The sequence below is a fragment of the Phacochoerus africanus genome, chromosome 7, assembly GCF_016906955.1.
Source record: "Phacochoerus africanus isolate WHEZ1 chromosome 7, ROS_Pafr_v1, whole genome shotgun sequence".
In the NCBI taxonomy this organism is placed as follows: Eukaryota; Metazoa; Chordata; class Mammalia; order Artiodactyla; family Suidae; genus Phacochoerus; species Phacochoerus africanus.
Window position 1 is genome coordinate 40,294,529 of NC_062550.1, and position 24,440 is coordinate 40,318,968.

At 34.8% G+C, this 24,440-nt stretch overlaps 1 protein-coding gene across 1 annotated transcript in view; it reads left to right on the forward strand.

Annotated features, from left to right (window-relative positions):
* The window catches only part of TRHDE (thyrotropin releasing hormone degrading enzyme), a 382,857-nt gene that overhangs the window by 336,172 nt on the left and 22,245 nt on the right, over positions 1 to 24,440 (forward strand). The window contains exons 16-17 of the mRNA XM_047787208.1: positions 15,404 to 15,571; positions 16,370 to 16,510. Of these exons, the coding sequence (XP_047643164.1) occupies positions 15,404 to 15,571; positions 16,370 to 16,510 (309 nt within the window). The remainder of the gene's footprint in view (positions 1 to 15,403; positions 15,572 to 16,369; positions 16,511 to 24,440) is intronic.

The following is a 24,440-nucleotide window of genomic DNA, read 5'->3' on the forward strand; positions in this document are numbered from 1 at the left end:
ATTGGTGCAGGCTGGGTAATGGAACCAAAGAGTGCAATGAAAAGCTAGATATGTTTGCAGCAGTGAGGAAAATTCAACAATTGCCGTGGATGATACATTGAATGAGTGGACAATCTGCTTCCTGTTAAACTATGCAAAGGCTACAGTGTGTTGAATTGTGATGGTGATGTCATGCATACAAACAGATTGAGCTATGATCAGGTGTTGGTAGGCTGCAATTTGGGGACTAAGTGCAGTAGAAGCCATATTTCAGAAAAGAGACAAATTGCCAAGCGTTTTGTAGAAAACAATATGAATGATAAAAGATCTTGAAAATATCAGCCAGGAGAGGAGGTTGTGAGACCTGAGAATTTTTCTCTTAAAAAAAAAAGACATAGAAAAGATGATAGCATCTGTGTATGTATAAAAAGCATAATAAGAAGGAAGAAACTGGTTTATTTCACTGGTTGGTACAGATAAACAAAAATAACTGGTCTAAGCATCACTGAGTTAAATATAGGGGATATATTATTACTCCAAGTGAATTATTATTTGAAAATGTCTGTATTAAATTTTTTTATATGCAGTTAACTCTACAAATATCAATATGGTAATGTGGAATTTTCTTTGAATACAATTTTTTTTTTGTCTTTTTGCCTTTTCTAGGGCAGCTCCCGCAGCATATGGAGGTTCCCAGGCTAGGGGTCGAATCGGAGCCGTAGCCACAAGCCTACGCCAGAGCCACAAGCAATGTGGGATCTGAGCTGCGTCTGCAACCTACACCACAGCTCGCGGCAACGCCGGATCCTTAACCCACTGAGCAAGGGCAGGGACTGAACACTCAACCTCATAGTTCCTAGTCGGATTCGTTAAGCACTGCACCACTACGGGAACTCCCCTAGTCGGATTCTTTAACCACTGTGCTGGGACAGGAACTCCTCCGAATACAATTTTTAATATGAAATTAAATATTTGTCCCCAGTAATACAGTCTCTTAATTTTGCGATAACGTATTACTTTTCAAATAATGCTAAAAGATGCAATTTAAAGCTTTAAGACAATACAGAGTAAAGATTTAAACTATTAAATTTTAAAAAGTGATATCTATTTCCTAACATATAAATTAATAACTGATATCAATACTCAGACAATACTCTGAAACAACAGTGTAGCTTGTACATTATGGGAAATAAAAAAATGTTTATTGAATTGAAATGAATTGGAAATTCATTTTGAAACTGGAAAAAGTAAGGCCCTTTTATAATAAAAATTATAAGTAGAGAAGCATCTCTGGAGCTTTAAAGCATACATAATACCTAAGCTTCACTAATTATAATGTTACCAATAGTATTGTCTTTAATGATGATAATCATAATGAAAATTATATTTACTTTGTTGAGTTTTTATTTACTTATTGCATTTCAGGCTGGGCTAAGTGCTTTTGGTAGATGATTTCATTTTTTTTTTTTCATTTTTAGAGAAGACAAATCCGTAAGTTATGCAACTTGCCAAGCTTATATAACAATAGGTGGGAGACCTGAGCTTCCATCTGTAGCCTGTTCACTTTCTACCCCTACTGCCTGTAATTCTGTAGTGGTATATCAAATGACCATACATCATAAATATATATTTGTTCAAAAATGAAAACCCAAAAAAAAAAAAAAAAGACACCAAAGAGAACTCAAGTACTCCTTGCAGTGGGTTTAAGTAACAGTTTTATGCTACACTATATAAGATGGTGGTTCTTTAATCTGATTGTACATAAGAATCACTACAGAGGCTTGGACGGTCTTTGCTGGACTCCACATCTAGAGTTCTGATTTAGTAGGTGGAATGAGAACCAGGAATTTATATTTATATATTTCCAGGTAATGCTGATGCTGCTAGTCTGGGAACCACTGTTTGGGAACCATTGGTACAAGTAATAGTTGCAGTTCAGATTCTGACACACTGTGATCAAGTTGCAGCTGTTCCACTAAATAAACTTAGGAAAATCACTGGGTTTCATCATTTGAAAAGTGGCAATGATACTACCAATTTGGAGTTCCCATGTTGGCTCAGCAGAAATGAATCTGACTAGCATCCATGAGGATGCAGGTTTGGTCACTGGTCTCACTCAGTGGGTTAAGGATCTGGTGTTGCATGATCTGTAGTGTAGATTGCAGATGCAGCTTGGATCCCGTGTGGCTGTGGCTGTGGTGTAGGCCAGCAGCTGTAGCTTTGGTTCGACCCCTAGCCTGGAACCTCCATATGCCCTAAAAAGACGAAAAAAACAAACAAACAAACAAACAAACAAAAAAACCAAAGAACAAAAAACAATAGCGAGAGTTACATACCTATACAATATCTGGCCCTTATAGGAAACTGTAAAACATTAATCATCCTTGAAGTTGCCTTCTATTTGTTTTGACCACTCCTGTGTAGTGAGTGGTATGAATTTCACATGGGGAAAGTAGGTACAGTGTAGAAAAGAATAGAACAGAATAGAGCATTTATATAATGCCTCCAGTATTAGATTTAACTCTATAAGCTTTGATGATATAAAGATGTGACCTGTCACGAAAATATAGAAAAAAATATTATCATAGAGATTCTCAGTTAAGAGCAGGGGGGTATTTGCCGTTTTCTCCCTGCTTTAAGAAATACTGTCTGTCTTGGCCTCTAGGTAAATACTACATTTTCCTCCCTTCCCTTAATCAGTTGCTATTTATGGTACATGTCCTTTCATCAGCCATAGCTTTTTTCTTTAATCTCATAATGTAAAGAGCTCCAGTTATGCTCCTTTCTCTCTCTCTTTTTTTTAAAAAAATTGAAGTGTAGTTGATTTGTAGTGTTGTGTTAGTTTCAGGTGTACAGCAAAGTGATTCAGCTATACATACACATCTATCTATTTTTCAGATTTTTTTCACTTATAGGGTATTATGAAATATTAAGTTTTGTTCCCTGTGCTGTACAGTAAGTCCTTTTCTTTGTGTCTGCTCTCTCTCCATCAATATTTGCTTTACTTAGGTGAGAACATCAAGTTGGAGGGACAAAAGGCTCTATTATGTTCTGTATGTGTCTGGTTCAAAAACATCATGTTTTCTTCCCCTAGAACATAGATCTTAACTTATTGTCCATGTTTCCAAGTTATCGTGGTCCCATTCCCTTTATTCTTTACGTGTCTTTTTGTATTCTTTTCACTATAAAATGACTTGCTGTAGATTTTCACAGGCTAGAGTTAGAGCAGCCAGACCTGCTGTTTTAGTGCTGTTTCCAGCATAGGCATGTTGCAGATGAGTGAACACAGCACGGAGTCCACATGGAGCAATGGAAAGGACAGGGCTGCCCAAACCTCCAGTGAGCTGGGGCTAAGTTTGCTCCTAGTTTGTCATTAGGCAGCTGTGGCTTTAGACAAGGCAATTAACATCTCCAGTTGAAATCCAACTGTCTTTCTAAAGCAAGCGCACTGCCTCCAAATTTCCAGGACTTACATCCAACGGTCCAGAATTTCATATTCACTGTGTAAGAACATAAATTATACAGTTTCCTCACAATGTGTCCACTATGGGTTCTCTTTTGATTATACAGTTAACCGGTATCTGTTCATTTATTCATGTATTTATTAAGCACATGTCGAGCAGCTACGAGACATCAGGCACTGTGCTTGGCACTTGGAAGGCAGCATTCCTTTGTTCAAGTAATGCTAGCTCATGCTGCCTGATTGGCATGTATGTGGTCCATGCCCTTATCCACCCAGAAGATGAAGCAGAGGCAAGGAGAGAGTTTAGAAGGGAGACAGAAATTGTTCAAAATAATCACAGAAAGCTAAAAATGAAGCTCAGCAACCGAGGAGAGCTCTGTGGTGTGCTGGGAGATCGTCAAATAGGCATTTGATAAGATCTGAGAGATCAGGGGAAACTTCCAGCTCTGAGGGCTGGGGGTAGAGATGAAAAGTGGACATTTTGAAGAGTGACAGGAGTTAATGATTATTTGGATACAAAGAGTAAGAGAAAGGTAGTCATCACTGACACTTCACTAGAATCATCCTACAGGGCTCAAACTTTTGTGCATATGAATTGCCTAAAATGATTTAAAACTCTCCATCACACTATTTAAATAATTGTAAGGATTTAAGTGCCAGAATATTGTAAATAGACATTTTTTTCAATAAAATTCAGGACCTTTAAAACATATCCAATGGAACTGAAACACTATAGCTGTTTTATACTTGTCATTAGCCATTTAAAAATATGATCATATTCTGGAGTTCCTGATGTGTCTCAGCAGGTTAAGAACCCAACTAGTATCCAGGACAGATGCAAATTTGATCTCTGGCCTTGCTCAGGGAGTTAAGGATCCTGTGTTGCCACAAGTTGTGGTGTAGGTCAGCAGCTGCAGCTCTGATTCAACCTCTAGCTCGGGAACTTCAATATGCTACAGGTGCACAGTACAAAAGATCATATCCTTATTTACTAGTCATAATTTCATATTATTCTTTTATCCTCCCTCAAATCATCTTCTGATATATTTTTGCCTGAAAATCTTTTTTGGATCACCCTATTATATTTCTTTACAATAAAAAATACACAATGGGACACACATAGACATACACACATAGACATACACACATAAATTTTTTCAGGTCATCATAAAATCCTGTGTTACATTTTTTTTCTAAATTGGGTTTTCATTATGATTGCTGCCTGTATACACTTAATCAACATACATATATTGCAGATTTTGGTATATAATTTCTAAACATTAAAAAAGTATTAAATATAAAAGTAAAAATTGAGATTGGCTTTCTTTCCTATTAGTTTATGTATTCAGAGATAAATATTGGCCATTGCTAGAATGAGAAAAGTTTTACCATCAATTCTACTCATATTTTTGTTAGAGTGCTGAAAAGCCTTATACCTAAAAATAAGCAGATCACAATGGGAGGTATGTTTTTTATGGGAATGTATACAATTCTTTCCAAATTTTGTGCCAAAAATCACATGGTAATAACTATCACCAAAATTTAATTATCACCTGGTAACTTGATTAAGCCCTTTTCTAGCTATCAGCACAAATATTTTCGAATTTTCTCTTTATTTAGTACTGCAGTACAATGCACCCTCAGAAGATGCGAGGTGGTTGAATGAGAAATATTCTTCTGGAAAGTGAAAAAAATGAGAAAAAGGTTTTTATGAGTAGAAATGTATCTATATAAAAGTGGAAACTGTCAAAATTGATTGCTCTAACACTACCCATATTCTTAGGTACTCCTTGAAAAGTCTATCTTTACCCCCAGGGGTATGAACACCTTATTTTGAAGACCACAGCACTAGGGCGTAGGTAGAAATGGAAAGGCTGAGAGTAGATGAGATTATCTAGGGAGAGCATATAACACAAGAAGAGCGTTCAAGGCTAAGGATTTGAGAAATCACAACACAACAGCTTCATTTCGAAAATAAAGTAATATTGCACATGTCTTCCACAGCAACATATACTTAATTTGATTAATAAGTATTAAATAAAATTCTTAGAGTGCTTAATCCATGGGCCAAATCTTCCCTGAGTCTCTGCCGTGTCCCACGCATCAGGCTAAAAAGCAGTGGGATCCCATGATGAGCAAAAGGACACAGTTTCTTCTTACAGTGGACAGTCCAATGGGATAGACCAATACTAATCAGATGTCATACACATACTGGACAGTTTTACTGTATTGAGAACCAGAGGAGAGCTTTATAAGAAAAGAACAATCTGACCTGTCAGAGAGGTTGACATTCCTGCAGAGTGACAACTGGCCTGAGGCCTACAGGAAAGATACCCATTCACAAAGAGGGAAAGGAGATGTTAGGCTGAAGGAGCAGGGTATAAAAATGGCCTTCCTCTTCAACATCATTTCTCAAGATTAAAGGTTCAGAATTGTACTGAACCAAGAATCTCCTCAGGAAGTTTTAAAATTTCTTTTTCAGTTAATCAGTTTGTTTTGTTTTTATTTGCTGAGAAGAGCAAAAATTCCAGTTAATTGATTATGCTCCTTCATCAAAGCTTTAGGAGATATCTATTCTCATATTAGAGTATGTTAACAAATAGAAATGTCTCAGTAACTTATGTAGAAAAAAAGCAATCTGTGACATACAGTAAGTGGGCTTGCTATCTGAATTAATCCAATTGTGAATTCTTTCATCAAACTGGAAATCATTTTCATAAAAAGATTAATAATTCAGTAATCAATCACTACCTGAATTACCTTTTGTATAAGGAGAGGTCATGTATTGACCTACTGTATAGCATAGGGAACTGTAACTGAGTATTTTGTAATAACCTATGAAAATGGAAAAGATTCTGAAAAAGTGTATATATACCTGAGTCACTGTGCTGTATGCCTGAAACTAACATGATATTGTAAATCAACTTGATTTCAGTTTTTAAAAAATAAAAAGTTTACTTAAAGAGTGTCTGTAGCTAAATATAGAAGAGAACTTGGAGTTCCTGTCCTGGCTCAGCAGAAACGAATCTGACTAGCATCCATGGGGACACAGGTTCAGGCCTTGCTCAGTGGGCTACAGATCCAGCATTGCTCTGAGCTGTGATGTAGGTCACAGGCATTGCTCAGATTCTGCATTGCTGTGGCTGTGGTGTAGACCGGCAGCTACAGCTCCAATTTGACCCCTAGCCTGGGAACCTCCATATGCCATGGTGGGGCCCTAAAAAGACAAATATATATATGGACTTTGTCTTTTCTCAAAGCTTCTCTAGAATCACACTTCAGGTACCCCTTTTCCTTGCCATTTGGAGAATTTGATACATACTAGTTCAGTTCAGTTCATCATCAGATAAATATTTGACTGAATCACCTACTTGAGGGACTAACTAATCTGGATGTATTTTTAATTTACTTTTTGGTGTAGCAGGGACTTTAATTGCCTTGAGAGCTAATATAACTCCAGTAAGTACATAATTCTATTCATTTTCTTATAGTCACATTTAGTTTGTAATAGAAATGCATTAACGATTTTATATTCTAATTTAAAATGCAGAAATAATCATACACTTATTTTCCTTTTCCCAACTTTTTTGGCTTTCTCCTGACATTTTACTTAAAAAAATTATATTACTAGCCATGCATAGAGGAAAATAGTCAATAGTATTTTTTCAAAGTATTTTAATTTTTACATAAGTGTGATTTTGAAGGTGACTTGATTTAACTTTTTTTCTTTTCAGTATAATTGATTTTTTCCCCATTTCTGCCAAAAGTAATTTTCCTATCAGACTAGTATTGTTTGCCAAATATTATACCAATTTCGGGCATAACACCATTGAACTTTTGTGTCATCTGTCAAAAGATATGCCTATTGATTAGTTATAGAATAGCTCTATTTATCACTCTACAAGTGCTAAGTGAATATAGATTTACATAGGCAATACAGGGAGCAATAGTGATTAAACTCAAAATAATAATCATTATTATTTACTAAGCCAGAGCTGAAGCAGCAACAAAAATATTTGCAGATCCCAAAACATCTTTACATACTCACAGAGAGTAGATTATACTGATGGATTCATGGTTCATTGATTACAAGATTTATGGCAACTACTACCAGCCCTTATGAAAGACGTTTTTCTCCACATTTTCCCCAAAATAATATAAGCATTGCTGTTAGGCCTCAGAAGATTCTTTTAGCAACATCAAAAACATTTCCTTTTTATTTCCCCCCCTGTGATTAAGAATGATTGTATACGAATAATTTATTCTTCCTCAAAATGAAAATAACCCATGTTAGTCTTTCTAATGATAGTGTGATAACATTTACTCAATATTGTGACAATATTGATGAAAGATATTCCGAAAGTGAAGAAGAAGCTTAAATATTCAAGGATGGGGATAGAGCAGATTTGAGATTCTTTGGGAAGCCACGGATAATAGGCACGCAATTATCAGGAAACAATTTGTCTCCTTAACACAGGCATCTATACATAGGGCAATTTATCAGCCATTTCACAACTTTTCCTACAACTGTATACCTCAAGTTCTAAATTATGTTATGCTTTTAGAGCTATTTATGCCGGCAGCCTGCTGCTCACTGTTCTAAAGTGAGTCATCATAGATATCTTAATGTTTCTACCTTTGTTATAAACCAATTTTATTTTTCTTTTGAGGTCTTATGGGTATAATTGATTCTGGTTGTCGTAAGAGTTCTGAATTGTGAACTGTTAAATAACAGCATTCTAAGATTTTCAGTAGCATGTGTCTAAAGTCCAGGTCAAAAAAAATTTTAGACAAATCAGGTTACGAATTCTCCTCTAATTGTGCTGTTTCTCCTTTACCTTTTTGTAGGTCTTTGGCATACCTGACTTTGTCATCATCAGTCTGAATTTTGGGGCCTCTCTGTACATGTCTGTCTTTTCTCCCTTCCCTCCCTCCCTTCCTTCCTTTATTTCTCCCTTTTATTTATTTATTTATTTTAGGGCTGCACCTGCAGCAATGGAGTTCCCAGGCTAGGTGTAGATTCAGAGCTATAGCTGCTGGCCTACACCACAGCCACAGCAACACAAGATCCAAACCTCGTCTGCGATCTACACCGCAGCTCACAGCAACGCCAGATCCTTAACCCACTGAGTGAGGTCAGGGATCGAACCTGCAACCTCACGGTTCCTAGTCGGATTTGTTTCCAGTGTGCCAGGAAGGGAACTCCCTCTACGTTTTCTTTAAGGTCTCCCTTTTTATCCTCTTCTTTTTAATGTTATTTGGGTCACTTGGTTTCTTTTGTTTTTGTCCTTTAGCAATTATGTTTTATAAAGTGGTCTTACAGCCCAGAAATTTAACCCTCACTATCCCTTTCCCCTCTCTCCTCATAGAACTAATAGCTACTTTAAATATGAGACTTAAAGTTTTAAGATATAATGAAATATATATTATTTCAGTTTAAGCAAAGTGAATGTCCCTTTTAAAGTAATTCATTTCAATTATAAAAGCCATTTAAGAGTAGTGCAGTTATCTTAAAATACACTCTTAATACCTTCAGGATATTAAGAGTTAAAATGACTCACCCCTTCCCAGCAAGGCTTTTCCCTTTTTTATAGAAAGAGCAGCATGTGCCTCTTTGCAAATATGCAAAATTAAAAGATGAAGAGGTTTTGAACATTATTTCAGAACACAGTCATTTTAAATATAGCTGATGTACTGTCCCCCAGGTTTTCCCAATTCTTTTTTTTTTTTTTTTAAGTCCAAAGTGTATTTCTTTTTGTTGCACTCAAGGTTCAGTGGGAGGAAGTGAGCAGGCCACGAGTAAGAACTCTCAAGGAACAGAGCAGTCCCAGCTGCTGCATGAATGGTGCAGGCTGACAGCATTGCTGTCTCCTGTTCTGCATACTTCACATGGGAGTCTGTTCTCCCCTGGGGCCTGGAAGAGATAGTGAGGAATGCTCTTCCTTTGGTTGCCAGGGTTTTTTGTGTGGATTCAGAAGCATATTTGATTGACAACATACCAATATAGTTAGGTGGAATTATGAAAGTGTATTTTATTGTAATGCCATAAACTTTTAAAATATTGTCAGTTGTGATTTTTATAATTACTCATTCACTTTTAGCAAGGTCGTCTAAAAACTATTTCCGCCTTCTTTTTAGTCCAGTACTCATTTGGGAATGATAGAAATATCTGTTGCCACTGCATCCTAATAATAATAGTAATAAAAATAATGAGGAGGAATGTTTTTACTACATTTTGAGACACTTTTCTACATCTCCTGCATTTGGCTGAACCCTTGATGTGCACCATTATCATGTGACTATCAAATGAAAAGTTATTTCACTTAATCATTGTGAGAACCCTGTAAGGAATTAATATTCACATTTTGCAGATGAGGAGACAGACAGGTATGTGTAAAAAGTCACACATTCCTTCTAAATATCTTTAACTTTTATTCAAGATGACTTTCTGAGCAGCAGCCAAGAGACCAAGGAAAGCAGATAGAATGAGAGATGGGAACAGAGTAGGGTCAGCCTTTGTAAATGCAGGTTATTTTCCAGTGTGATATTTTAAAGTCAAGGATTGTCTGCTTTGAAAGAGGTAAAAGTGCTTGTACTTACAAGGCAGAGCAAGATTCAGAGTGTTGGCAAGGAAGCTGAAACCAAAGCTGCCTTTTAATTTTTAGTTAGAGTAGGGAAATCGTATTTCAAATGATGTAATTAACTTCAAATTAGTTAAAAATAATTAAATGGTAGGCCACACTCTATATCAATGGCATGTGTAGTCCCACTGAAAGAAAGAGGTGTTATTTGAGAGTCTCGTGATTTGATAAAACTTTTTTCATTGACTTTGAAAATAATTAAAATCCACATTTCAATGTTAATATACTTGCTAATAAAGAGACGCTTGTACTAACAGAACAGGACACAGGGACAGGATCTGAGAACACATGTACTTTAGTTTTGTCCAATTAAGATAAAAAATGAAGCCCAAAGCAATGACCTTGACATGCCCAGTCCTAGAGGCAGTTACTGGCCAAATTAGGTCTACTGAGAACCTGCTTAGAAATAGACTTGTATCATGAGTAAGCATCAAAATTTGTATTTTAAAATAGTGTGATTTTTTTTTCCTTTGGCAAGTATAATTTTCCTCTGGGAGATATTTTAACTATATCAGAATTATTTCTATATATTCTTCAATAGCATTTTTGTATTGGGATATATTTTATTCTAATAGTAACAGAATTTTATCTTTAAAAATGTGATTATGTATTTATTTTTAAAGTAACTGTAAAAGTTATTGTTATTAAATTTGAGATATGTGATTTAAAAAAGGAAAGACTAGTTACCTATAATCCCCAAACCTAGAGGCTAATGTTAATATTCTCCTGTTTATCCTTTCAAAAATCTTCCAACATAAATAATATTTTCCTTTAAATTTAACACAGTGATATTATATTAATGTTATACTCTGTCCCTAATAATATATTTCATCAAATTAAATAATATATTTTTCGATATCATTAAATATAAATCTGCAATACCGTTCTTAGTTGCTATTTATATCTTAAACCAGTTCTTCATTGTTAGATGAGGCCTTGTTTTTCACCTTAAAAAACAATGCAGTAATGAAAACTTTCATAGCAAAATCTTTGGAAAATGTCCTAGTTATTTATTTTAATTTACCAATATCCTTCACAATTTTCCATTTAATAACTAAAGTACCAATTTACTGTGATTTAAACTATTAATCCCACTACATCATCATGATTATTTAACTCAGTAAATTTTTTTTCCTAAAAGATGTGTGTCTTTAATTGTCCCCCTACTTAATTTTTAAACTTCCAGCCCCAAACTTTTAGTTTTTAGGTATTTGCTTCGGCAGAGGTAAAAAGGATTAAACATATTGCCAAAAATACAAAAATAAATTTTATGCTTTCAAAACTTTTATCATACTCTGTCATCATACTCTATCATACTTTTATCATGAGCTCTGTCATCATGCTATTTAATATGAGAGTAGCATGAAATATAGTTCCAAGATACACTAGTTAGGTAATCATTTCTGCAATGTTAGTATCCTAAAGAGATAAAGGTGCTTCCTTTTGGCTAAGCGTTATCCCATTCATCCTGTAGGATGGCAGCTTAGGAAAGACTAGCTCATTGCTCCTGTCTATATCATATACCATACCTAGAGAAAAACAAGCACAGCTTTCCTTCCCGCAATGTAAAATTCCACTAAAAGATTTACTTTTGAGGCAGCAGTTAAAGAGAAATGACCGTGGGGATAGTCACACTTTCATAAACAATTTCCATGTTCACGAGAAGAGGCCCTGTCTACCTGTAATCCTAATATCAACAATCTCACAGGACTCATTTGTACTATTCATAACTATGGGTTCTGTGGGTTTTTCAGCTCATGCTTTACAAACAAATGAGCTTTTTCATTTGTTCCTAATGACTTTGGTTTATACAAAGAGATCTTAAACTGTCCCCAGAGCAATCATTTTGCTAAAATGTTATTAGAACTTCTTTACAAATTTAGCAACCAAAGGGGGTTTCGTTAACAATGGAAATCATTGGGAATCAAGGGACCTTGGCAAATTCATTGCTCACCAATATTGTTTTATTTTCAGTGATGAGTACAAAGAATCTTGTGAACTATACATGGATTCTTTATCTGGCGGGTGGGTAAGGAAGACGAGGAGCTGATGGGTTGGGAAGAGATGATAGAGAAATCAGAGAGGTATTTTCAGACTAATCCACTCTGCCCTTGTTCTAAGGAGCCTTAGGAGTCTTAAGAGAGGTATACCCCCAGCATTTGCTAACACAGCCATTTCTTTCCTGAGAGCCTGGGGATTTGTAGCTGAGACTGAGGGCTATTTTTCAATGGACTATCAAGGGGCTTCAGATTATATATGTAAACATACATGAGTCTCATTTTCATAGTAATCAAATTTGATATATCTGCTATGCACAGGGGGACAACTATTCATGAGCTGAAACTCAACTTGCAGTTTCTTGAAGAGCACATCCAAATTCTGTGCTCTTTTCTCTTGGTTTGGGGCTGCAGCTTCAAAAACAGAATCTGCCACTATTCTGGACAGCTTTGCTTTCAAAAGCCTCCATTGCCCAGGACCGCTTTTCTTAGGTTCCTTCAAGATGGGGTCTTTGTCCTTCCATCCAGCACTTCGTTGTTAGGTGCCTTGCAAGATTCCTTCTCTTGGTCTGTGTATGACTGGCTGATCGTACAGCAGCTTCTTAAATTCACCCCTTGCCTGTGTCCTTTCAGTCACCCAGAGGCTGTGTTTTAACAAGTATCATTCAATTCTGGCTAACAGAATGGATGCTTACTGTTGGAAAACTATTTTTGCCTATGTTGGATGTTTCTCAAAGGTGACTGATTAAACTATGGATTAAAAAGAGTAATGAAAAACGGGGGTGGAGGTGACGTCTGTGGCCAGTTCAGCACTAAGGGAATGATAGGTTAGATGCAGGCTACTAGTTATGCCCAGGGTTGGTGATAATACCCTCTCAAAGGAGATATATATATACACATATATTTATAAAAATTTTTTCATTGTTTTTACTTACTATAAGTTCATGTTTTATTGAACAACAAAAGTTAGCTCTGAGTGACTATTAACTGATTATTACTACTAGTAGAAATCTATGTATCTTTTATCACCTTTGGCTATTGCGAAACCAATAAAAATTGGAAAGACTTTCATGTATAGGTCATCCTGGTTCTCGACTTGCTATACTGTTGCTATAGTGCAAAATATGCTCTTTCATAAAAGTTTCTTCTCCTGCAAAACAGAAGTTTATAATACAGATATCATCATATAATCGTAGAGACTAAATAACAGTTTTTCTACTTCTGATGTCCCTTTAGCTAGTGTCCAAGGCTTCAGACTGACCAATCCATTTATTCATTTGTATATGCATCTTGCACAGTTCAGCATCAGCCAATAGCAACTACTGAATTATAAATATAAGGGCTATTGTTAATGACTATAGCATATGACAATCAAGTGATTTTTAAGGAACATAGGTTAAATGATTTTTCTTTTTTCTTTTTTTCTTTTCCTTTATTTTTGTATGCCTTTTCTGTTAAACATTGGAGATTAGTTTCATAGACAGTAACAAACCTAATTCACTGGGCTCCATCCCTGAACTCTTTTGTGTATTAATTGCCTAAGGAATTTCTTTTAGAAATTAATCCATTACTCTTAGGTCTGATATGCATTGATCTATCAGTTCATGACTTAAAGAGACATTTTATTGTTACTTGCAAATTTTTATAATGATCTCTTGGCCAAAATCATGACAATAATAACGTTGTGCTCTGTACCGTGTAAGATTTGGAGGAAAAGACTCCTCTTTTCTGGCTGTTTATTTAAAGAATGATTAGATTTGTAGACTCTCTTTTTGTAGTTATTAAGAATGGAGGCATTTTTGTAATCTTATGTGGTATCTACTGGGACCTATACACTCTTCAAAATGGATGTTTTCCTTAGTGATTTCAGATGCACTGTGAGCAAGCTAGTCATAAACAGAGCAGGGAGAAGAATGTTTCACCAACCAGTGGGAAGACTCTTATTGGTACTTTCTTCAAAGGGTTCCAGGGCTAAGAGGGAAGACAGAGGAAAGATGTGAAGCTATTTTCTGTCCTCTGATGTCTGTATTCCTTTTGTTTCTTCAAAAACGAAATAAATCAAACAAACAGATAAAATTCTTGCCTTCAAATGCCACAAAGGAAAAAAGCTTCGGTCAGCAAGGTTAAAATAACTTTTCTCCAAACACTTTAATTATTGGTAGGAAGAGACAGAAAAGTATAATTTTAGCCATTTCTGGGAACCATGAATTTTGTATGATAGCACTAGCAACTCTACACATTTGCTATCCTGATACACAATCCTCAGTATCCTTATTATAGCCTACTTAGGTGCTTAAAAGAACATGAAGATGATCTTACTGGACGTGATTCATGTGCTTCCTCCTATTTTCCAAATAGTCCTCTAACCAAAGTGGCGTTTTAACCCTCAAGTTCCTAAATATTTAAAAGGGATTGTTTTGGTATCCAGAGAAAACACTTCTCATTGGTAGCCATAATCAAATTATAAATGAGAAATTTGAACATTAGGTTGTTAAATATTATGCACAGCCGAAATGCATTTTTAATTAAAGTATTGGATCTTTCAGAGAGCTGACTTTTTTTTTTTAATGTTGGGTATATATCAAAACTTGAAAAAACAATATTTAGTAAAAAATTGCTACAGGAAAGTACACATGAGAATTTACAGGTTATAAATAGCCAAGACTAAATAAATCCACTGTCGTTTCTCACTGTATCATTTAGTGTGGAGTTGAAGTCAAAATTTAGTCTATTTTTATAGTCTATTTATATTTTTATGAACATAGGGGAAAAGTACTTTCTTAAAATTGACTACTTATGATGAGTTTATTATCTATATTAATAATCTAGGTTCCAAAATTTGGAGAGATATATGAAAAAAATAATTTTAGAAAAAATTGTCAGAGATTTTAAGAGATGTTTCTACTTAATCCAGATTAGTCAGTTTCTTAATCCAGTACTTTCTTGTCATTCTTGGGCCTAACAATTATAGGACAAAAATTTGGGGTTGATAAATATATTAATGTTGGTGGAAATATAAGGCACTCTATTTTTTTTTCTGCACTCTGTATTTTTTTAAACCTTTATATTCTGACTTTTGTTTATATAGTTTGACAACAGAAAAATTACATTCAAAACTGTCTTTAAATAAAATACTTTTTAAAATTCATTTAGTCACCAACATTTTTGAATATTATTACTATGTAGTATTATTAGATTTCAGGTAAATCTAATTAACAAAACCATCTTTTTAAAAATTGACTGTAGTAAAGCAGCATCTGTCTTTATTTTCAATACTACGAAGCTTTTAATTAACAGAAAACCACCATGGGTTGCTTCTTTAGAATACCACTAAATGTTAGAGACATCGTCTACTGTACAGGAGTTTCACTACTAGATGAGGATGTCTGGGAATTCATATGGATGAAATTCCACTCCACCACGGCCGTTTCTGAAAAGAAGATATTGTTGGAAGCTTTAACTTGCAGTGATGACAGGAATTTATTAAATAGGTGGGTTACTTAATTTTTAAAAGTTGTGTAATAAGAGTATTCTCTGTTAAACCATTCTGAACTTGTTTTTATGTCCTTAAATATATGCTAGTTATGCTAAAATATGTCTTTCTAGAACTAAGGAAAACTGCCATGTTAATATGACTAAATCTTATTGATTTGAAAGGTATACCTTTGTTTAAAAGTATTTTATATATTTTTCATATATATGACAATATTTCATTATAAAAATATTTATTTAAAAGATTTTTAAAGTGAGTTGGCATCATCAAACCAGAATTGTGTTTTCTCCACCCACAATTTTTTTAAGACTTTAATTAATATATTAATTAAGGGAGTTCTTGTTGTGGCTCAGCTGTTAATGAACCTGACCAGTATTCATTAGGATGCGAGTTAGATCCCTGGCCCCACTCAGTGGGTTAAGGATCTGGCATTGCTGTGAGTTACAGTGTAAAGTCACAGATGTGGCTCTGATATGGTGTTGCTGTGGCTATGGCGTAGCCTGGCAGCTGAAGTTCTGATTCAGCCCCTAGCCTGGAAACTTCCATATGCCACAGGTGTGGGCCCCAAAAATATACATATATATATTATACACACACATATATGAATTAAAATACTATGAATTTGATATTCCTCCTTTTATAAACATAAAATGTTCTATTGATAAATTTATATTACTAAAGTTTACACTGGACTATTCTTTGAAGACTTTGATAAATTAAACCATGTAATTTTGGTAAATTAATAAAAGTTATTTGTTATTGTACTAAAATTCCTCCACAATTCTATCCTTTAAAGGCTTTTAAATCTATCACTGAATTCTGAGGTGGTGCTGGATCAAGATGCAATTGATGTGATAATCCATGTAGCTCGAAATCCACATGGCCGAGACCTTGCTTGGAAGTTTTTCAGAGATAAATGGAAGATATTAAATACCAGGTAAAAATAAGAGTTCAATCATTCATACTGCAGTGAGTAAATTAAAGGTGACAAATGAGAGATAAAGGCCCAACTTGGTGTGTTAGAACCAAGATCCAGATAATAGAATTAGATTTTGAAGTAGTCAGCCAAGATGGGTGTTGCCATTCTTGTGAAACTGAGAATTAATTTAACAGTTCTATAACATTATTCATTTATTAAAGATTGATAACCATAATTATATATGGAAATGTGCAGAGTAAAAAGGTTTAGCATTGCAGCTTTCCTGGAAAATCTATCAAACTGTCTGAGGTTGAAAAAAAAATCATGTCATTAAAATCCTATATCCTGAGTGTGTTGTAGAAAAAAATGATTTATGAATCATACATAATGGTATTATAATAAGAAAACTTTAATGACTTCTATAGAATTGTTTAAAATTATATATATATAATAAAACACCTAAAATAAAATCATGGTATACAAGAGAAATATTTGAATGCTGTATAATTCCAGTTGCAGTAGAATTTATTCCTGAGACATCTTACTTCATGTTGAGATTTCTTCAGCCTCAATTTTAGAAAATATTCCATTAAGTATTTAAATATATTTTAATAAATGTTAATTTATTACCTTGATAATCTCTATGGTGTTTTAAAATTAAATTTATTATAGAGCAAGTAAATGCTGCATGTTCTCAAACTTAAATGTCCCCAGACAGCATACCTACTGTTCTGTCTCATAAAAACTGGTGTATAAACTTAATTTCTTTAAAGTACGCTTTTATTGATTGACCTTGTAGAGAGAGTTCAATTTGAATGGATGTGTCATGTTAAAATATATATCTATTGTATTTCATTATTAGAAAATACTGATATTCCTAAAAGGCACATTGGCTTTTTTTTTGTGTGTGTGTATTTTTAAACTCAGAAATTGGAGTGATTGAAAGATTAGAATGTGCTTTGCAGATATGCACTAAGTATGATGAATAGACAGAAGGCAGAATTAACATATATGTACAACCACTTCACTCTAAAGAGTATCAAATCTAATAATACCCAGAGTTTCTTTAGACAGTGCTTTTGTAAATCAGAGTTCAGTCTAATTCATGTGTAGTTTATAGTCCCTACCAAAAAATGTTCGGCTCCTATTTTGCCTGTTTTGTTTCATGATCTCTAACCAAAAGATAGAAAGATTGAAACAGCATTAAAACCACTTCAGTCCAATGACCTCTATGTTTCATTAACTGAAGGAGGAAAGGCATGTGGGAACTCAATTAACTACTCAATTTTTCTGTAAATCTAAAACTGCTCTAAAACTAAAGTCCATTATATATATTTTTTAAAGTAGAAAGGTTGAGGTTTCAGCATTTCTAAAGATAGGGCAGTGTTTATCTTGACAAAAAGGATTGTCTTCTTCATTTTCTACTCTTCTGTCAAATTTTGAATATCAAATTTCATAAGGGAACTGTCCTTACTTCCTGCTTTGCATTTCTCCCTGGTTTTAGTAGCCATCTGTTTTTGTACTTTGAAACACTCGTAAATCTGTATATTTAACTCATATATTTCACCTAATCTTCATCCCATGATAGACCTCTGCTTGTTGAGATTTCCTACTGGGGTGTACCTGCAAAGCTAAATCATCATTTTCCTCTAATCTTCCTTTTTCTAAAATTTTATTATTATATTTGATTTATAATGTCAATTTCTGCTGTTTAGCAAAATGGCCCAGGTATACACACACACACACACACAAACACATACATATATTTTCTTTTTCTCACATTATTCCCCATCATGTTCCACCACAAATGATTAGATACAGTTCCCTGTGCTATACAGCAGAACCTCACTGCTTATTCACTCCAAATGCAATAATTTGCATCTACTAACCCCAAACTCCCAGTCCGTCCCATTTTCTTCCCCTCCCCCTTCCCCTCCCCCTCAGCAACCACAAGTCTGTTCTTCATGTCCACAAGTTTCTTTCTTTTCTATAGATAGGTTCATTGTGCCATATATTAGATTCCACATATAAGTAATATCATATGGCATATGTCTTTCTCTTTCTGACCTACTTCACCTAGTATGAGAATCTCTAGTTCCATCCATGTTGCAACAAATGGCATTATTTTGTTCTTTTTATGGCTAAGGAGTATTCCATTGTGTATATATGTACCCTACATCTTCTTAATCTATTCAGCTGTTTATGGACATTTAGGTTGTTTCCATGTCTTGGCTATTGCGAATAGTGTTGCAATGAACATAGGGGTGCATGTATATTTTTCAATGAAAGTTTTGTCCAGATATATGTGCAGGAGTGGGATTACTGGATTATGTGGTAGTTCTATATTTAGCTTTCTATACTGTTTTCCATAGTGGTTGTACCAATTTACATTCCCACCAACAGTGTAGGAGGCTTGCCTTTTCTCCACACTCTCTCCAGCATTTTTTATTTGTAGACTTACTAATGATGGCCATTCTGACCAGTGTGAAGTGGTACCTCATTGTAGTTTTGATTTACATTTCTCTGATAATTATTGATGTTGAGCACTTTTTAATGTGCCTGTTGGCCATGTGTATGTCTTCTTTGGAGAAATGTCAATTTAGGTCTTCTGCCCATTTTTCTGTTGGGTTGTTTGTTTTTGCTGTTGTGTCATATGAATTATTTGTATATCTTGGAGATTAAGCCCTTGTCAGTTGCATTATTTGAAACTACTTTCTCTCATTCCATAGGTTGTCTTTTTGGTTTTTATTTAAGGTTTTCCATGCTGTGCAAAAGCTTGTCCATTTGATTAGGCCCCATTAGTTTATTTTAGTTTTTATTTCCATTGCTTTGGGAGACCTAAGAAAACATTTGTATAGTTGATGTCAGAGAATGTTTTCCCTTTGTTCTCTTTTAGGAGTTTGATGGTGTCTTGTCTTATGTTTAAGTCTTTAAGCCATTTTGAGTTTATTTTTGTGCATGGTGTGAGGGTGTCTTCTAGTTTTGTTGATTTACATGTAACTGTCCAGTGTTTCCAGTACCACTTGCTGAAGAGACTTTTCCCCATTTTCTATTCTTGCCTTCTTTGTCAAAGATAAATTGACCACAGGTGTCTGGGTTTATTTCTGGGTTCTCTATTCTGTTCCATTGGTCTGTATGTCTATTTTTGTACCAGTACCACACTGTCTTGATTACTATAGCTTTGTAATATTGTCAGAAGTCTGGGAGAGTTATACCTCCTGCTTGGCTTTTGTTCCTCACTATTGCTTTGGCAATTCTGGGTCTTTTATTTGATTGTTCTAGTTCTATGAAAAATGTCATGGGTGATTTGATAGGGCTTGCATTGTATCTGTAGATTGCTTTGGGTGGTATGGCCATTTTAACAGTATTGATTCTTCCAATCCAGGACCATGGAATATCTTTCCATTTCTTTGAATCATCTTTAATTTCCTTGATTATTGTATTGTAGTTTTCAGCAGAGAAGTCTTTTACCTCCTTGGTCAGGTTTACTCTTAGGTATTTAGTTTTTGGAGGTGCGATTTAAAAGGTATTGTATTTTTATATTCCTTTTCTAATATTCAATATATAGAAATGCAACTGATTTCTGAATGTTAATCTTCTTCTATCCTGATACTTTGCTGAATTCATGATCAGTTCAAGTAGTTTTTGCATGGAGTCTTTAAGGTTTTCTATATGTAGTATCATGTCATCTACATAGAATAATAATTTTACCTATTCTCTTCCAATTTGGATACCATTTATTTCTTTTGTTTGTCTGATTGCTATGCCTAGGACTTTCAGTGCTATGTTGAATAAAAGTTGTGGGAGTGGGCATCCTTGTCTTATTCCACATTGAGTGGGAAGGCTTTCAGCTTTTCTCCATTGAGTATTATATTGGCTGTGGATTTGTCATGAATGGCTTTTGTTATGTTAAGGTATGTTCCCTCTATACACACTTTAGTAAGATTTTTTTTTTATCATGAATGGATGCTGTATTTTGTCAAATGCTTTTCCTGCATCTATTGAAATGATCATGTGTGTTTTGACTTTTCTTTTGTTAATGTGGTGTATGACGTTGATTGATTTGCATATGTTGAACCATCCTTGTGAACTTGGGATGAATCCCACTAGGTTGTGGTGGATAATCTTTTTTATATGTTGTATTTGGTTGGATAAAATTTTGTTGATAATTTTTGTGTCCATATTCATCAAAGATATTGACTTGTAATTTTCTTTTTTGGTAGTATCTTTGTCTGGTTTTGGTATTAGGGTTATGGTACCTTCATAAAATGTATTTGGGATAATTTCTTCATTTTCAACCATTTGGAAAATTTTAAGAAGGATGGGTTTAAGTTCTTCTTTGTATGTTTGGAAGAATTTGCCTGTGAAGCCATCTTGTCCTGAACTTTTGTTTGTAGGAAGTATTTTTATTACATATTCAATTTCATTTCTAGTGATCAGTCTGTTCAGTTGATCTATTTCTTCTTCATTCAGTTTTGGTGGGCTGTATGTCTCAGGAAAGTTGTCCATTTTTTCTAGGTTGTCAAATTTGTTGGCATATAATTGTTCATAGTATTCTCTTATGTTTTTTTGTTTATTTCTGCAGTATCTGTTGAGATTTTTCCTTTTTTCCTTTTTTATTTTGTTTGAGTTTTTTCTTGCCTCTTCTTGGTGAGTCTGGCTAGAGGTTTGTCAATTTCGTTTACCCTTTCAAAGAACCAGCTCTAGGTTTTATTGATGTTTTTCTGTTGTTTTTTTGGATCTCTATTTTATTGATTTCCTCTCTGATCTTCATGATTTCCTTCCTTCTCCTGACATTAGGTTTTATTTGTTCTTCTTTTTCTAATTCTTTTAGATGATAGGTTAAATTGTTGATTTGGGATTTTTCTTCTTTTTTGAGCAAGTCTGTTATGAACTTCACTCTAAGCACTGCTTTTGTGGCATGCAATACATTTTGAATGGCTGTGTTTTCCTTATCATCTGTCTAGAGGGATTTTTTTATTTCACTTTTGATTTCCTCATTGAACAACTGGTTTTTTAGTAGCATGTTGTTTAGTTTCCATGTAGTCAGTTTTTTATCATTTCTTTTCCCATAATTGATTTCTAGTTTCATGCCATTGTGGTCAGAGAAGATACTTGAAATAATTATTATATTCTTAAATTTTTCAAGGTTAATTTTATGCCCCAGGATGTGGTCAATCCTTGAGAATGTTCCATGTGTACTTGAAAAGAATGTATATTCTGATTTTTTGGATGTAATGTCCTGAATATGTCAATTAAGTGTAAATTTTTTGTTGTGTCATTTAACATCTCTGTTGCCTTACTGATTTTCTGTCTAGAGGATCTATCCATTGATGTGTGTGGGGTGTTAAAGTCCCCTACCATTATTGTATTCCCATCAATTTCTCCTTTGATTTCTGTTATGTAATATGTATTATGTATTTGGGTGCTGCTATATTAGGGACATATATATTGATGAGTATAATATCCTCTTCTTCAATGGATCCTTTTATTGTTAAAGTGTGCTTTTTCTTTTCAGCCTTCATTTTAAAGTCTATTTTGTCTGAGATGAGTATTGCAAAAGAAAAGCAGGAGTTGCAATACTCATCTCAGACAAAATATCTTTTTCAGTTCCTTTTCAATTTATAAATGTGCTTTGCCCAAACATGAGTCTCTTGCAGGCAGCATATTGTAGACTCTTGTTTTTTCATCCAGTCATCCACTCTATATCTTTTGATTGGAACATTCAATCCATTGACATTTAAGGTAATTATTCATCAAAATGTATTTATTGCCATTTTAAACCTTATTTTCCAGTTGATTCTATGTTTCTCCTTTGTTCCTTTCTTTTCTTCTGTTGGGTGATTTCCTTTTATTCTATGTTTGTGTCCTCTTCTTTTTAGTTTTTGTGAATGTATTTGGTTTTGATTTGTGGTTGCCCTGCTTTTTGAGTGTGTTAACCCCTTCCTATATCTACTCACTTTAGCCTGACAGTCATATAGGCTCAAAAACGTTCTTTAAAAAAAAAGAGTCTTGGTTGTTCTGGCACAGCAGAAATGAATCCAGCTAGTATCCATGAGGGTGCAGGTTTGGTCACTGACCTCCATCAGAGGGTGGGGGATCCACCATTGCCATAAGCTGTGGTGTAGGTTGCAGATGCAGCACAGATCCTGCATTGCTGTGGTTGTGGCATAGTCCGGCAGCTTTAGCTCTGATTAGGCCCCTAGCCTGGGAGCTTCCATATGCCATGGGCATGGCCCTAAAAAGGAAAAATAAGAGTCTAGATTTATATTACTCTTCTTCCCCACATTTTATGATTTGATGTACTTTTTTAAACATCTTCATGTTTATTCTTTTGCTGTTCCTTGGTTCATTGTCACTTTTACAACAGGTTTTGTTTTTTCCTCTTAGATCTGTGTACTGCCTTATTTAAGTGATTACTTTCCAAGTGTGACTTATTCCATCCTATGTTTTCTCATCTCTTTTTTATTTAGGGGAGCCCTTTTAGTATTTCATTTTTGTTATTACTCAAATGAATTTATCACATCTGTAGTTGTATAATGATTATAACAATCCAATTTCACAGGATTTACATCCCATAACCCAAGCACATCCCCCCACCCCCCAAACTGTCTCCTCCAGTGACCATAAGTTTTTAAAAGTCTGTGAGTCAGCATCTGCTCTGCAAAGAAGTTTGGTCTGTCCTTTTTTCAGATTCTACATGTCAGTGAAAGCATTTGATGTTGGTGTCTCATTGTATGGCTGACTTCACTTAGCATGGCAATTTCTAGGTCCATCCATGTTGCTAAAAATGCTGGTATTTCATTCCTTTTAATGGCTGAGTAATATTCCATTGTGTATATGTACAATATCTTCTTGATCCACTCCTCCATCAATGGACATTGAGGTTGTTTCCATGTCTTGGCTGTTGCAAATAGCGCTGCAATGAACACCAGAGTGTATGTGTCTTTGCGAGTCATGGTTTTCTCTGGATAGATGCCCAGGAGTGGGACTGATGGGTCAAATGGTAGTTCTGTGTTTAGTTTTCTGAGGAATCTCCATTCCTCAGTGGTTTCCACAGTGGTTGCACCAATGTAAATTCCCACCAACAGTGTACTAGGGTTCCTTTTTCTCCACACCCTCTCCACCACTTATTGTTTGTAGACTTTTTGATGATGGCCATTCTGGCTGGTGTAAGGTGGTATTCAGAGTGTTTTTTATTTGCATTTCTCTAAGAATGAGTGATGTTGAACATCTTTTCCCGTGTTTCTCTTCTTTGGAGAACTGTCTGTTTAGATCTTTTGCCCATTTTTTGATGGGGTTTTTTGTTTTTTTGGTATGGAGCTGTAGAAGGTGTTTATAAATTTTGGAGATGAATCCCTTGTCAGTTGATTCACTTGCAAAGATTTTCTCCCATTCGGTGGGTCGCCTTTTCATGTTGTTTACGGTTTCCTTTGTTGTGCAGAAACTTTTAAGTTTGATTAGGTCCCATTTGTTTATTTTTGTTTTTATTGTCAATACTCTAAGAGGTGCATCTGAGAAGATGTTGATGTCATTTATGTCAGAGAATGTTTGGCCTATGTTTTCCTCTAAGAGTTTTATAATGTCTGTTCTTATATCTAGGTCTTTAACTCATTTTGAGTTTATTTTTGTGTATGGTGTTAGGGAGTGTTGTAATTTCATTCTTTTCCATATGGCTGTCCAGTTTTCCTAGCACCACTTATTGAACAAGATGTCCTTTCTCCATTGTATATTCTTGCCTCCTTTGCCATAGATTAGTTGGCTGTAGGTGTGTGGGTTTCATTCTGGGCTTTCTATCCTGTTCCACTGATCTATGTATTTCTGTGTCTGTGCCAGTACCATATGGTTTTGATGATTGTTGCTTTCTAGTAGAGTCTGAAATCTGCGATCCTGATTTCTCCAGCTCCATTTTTCTTTTTCAGGATGTCTTTGGCTCTTCTGGGTCTTT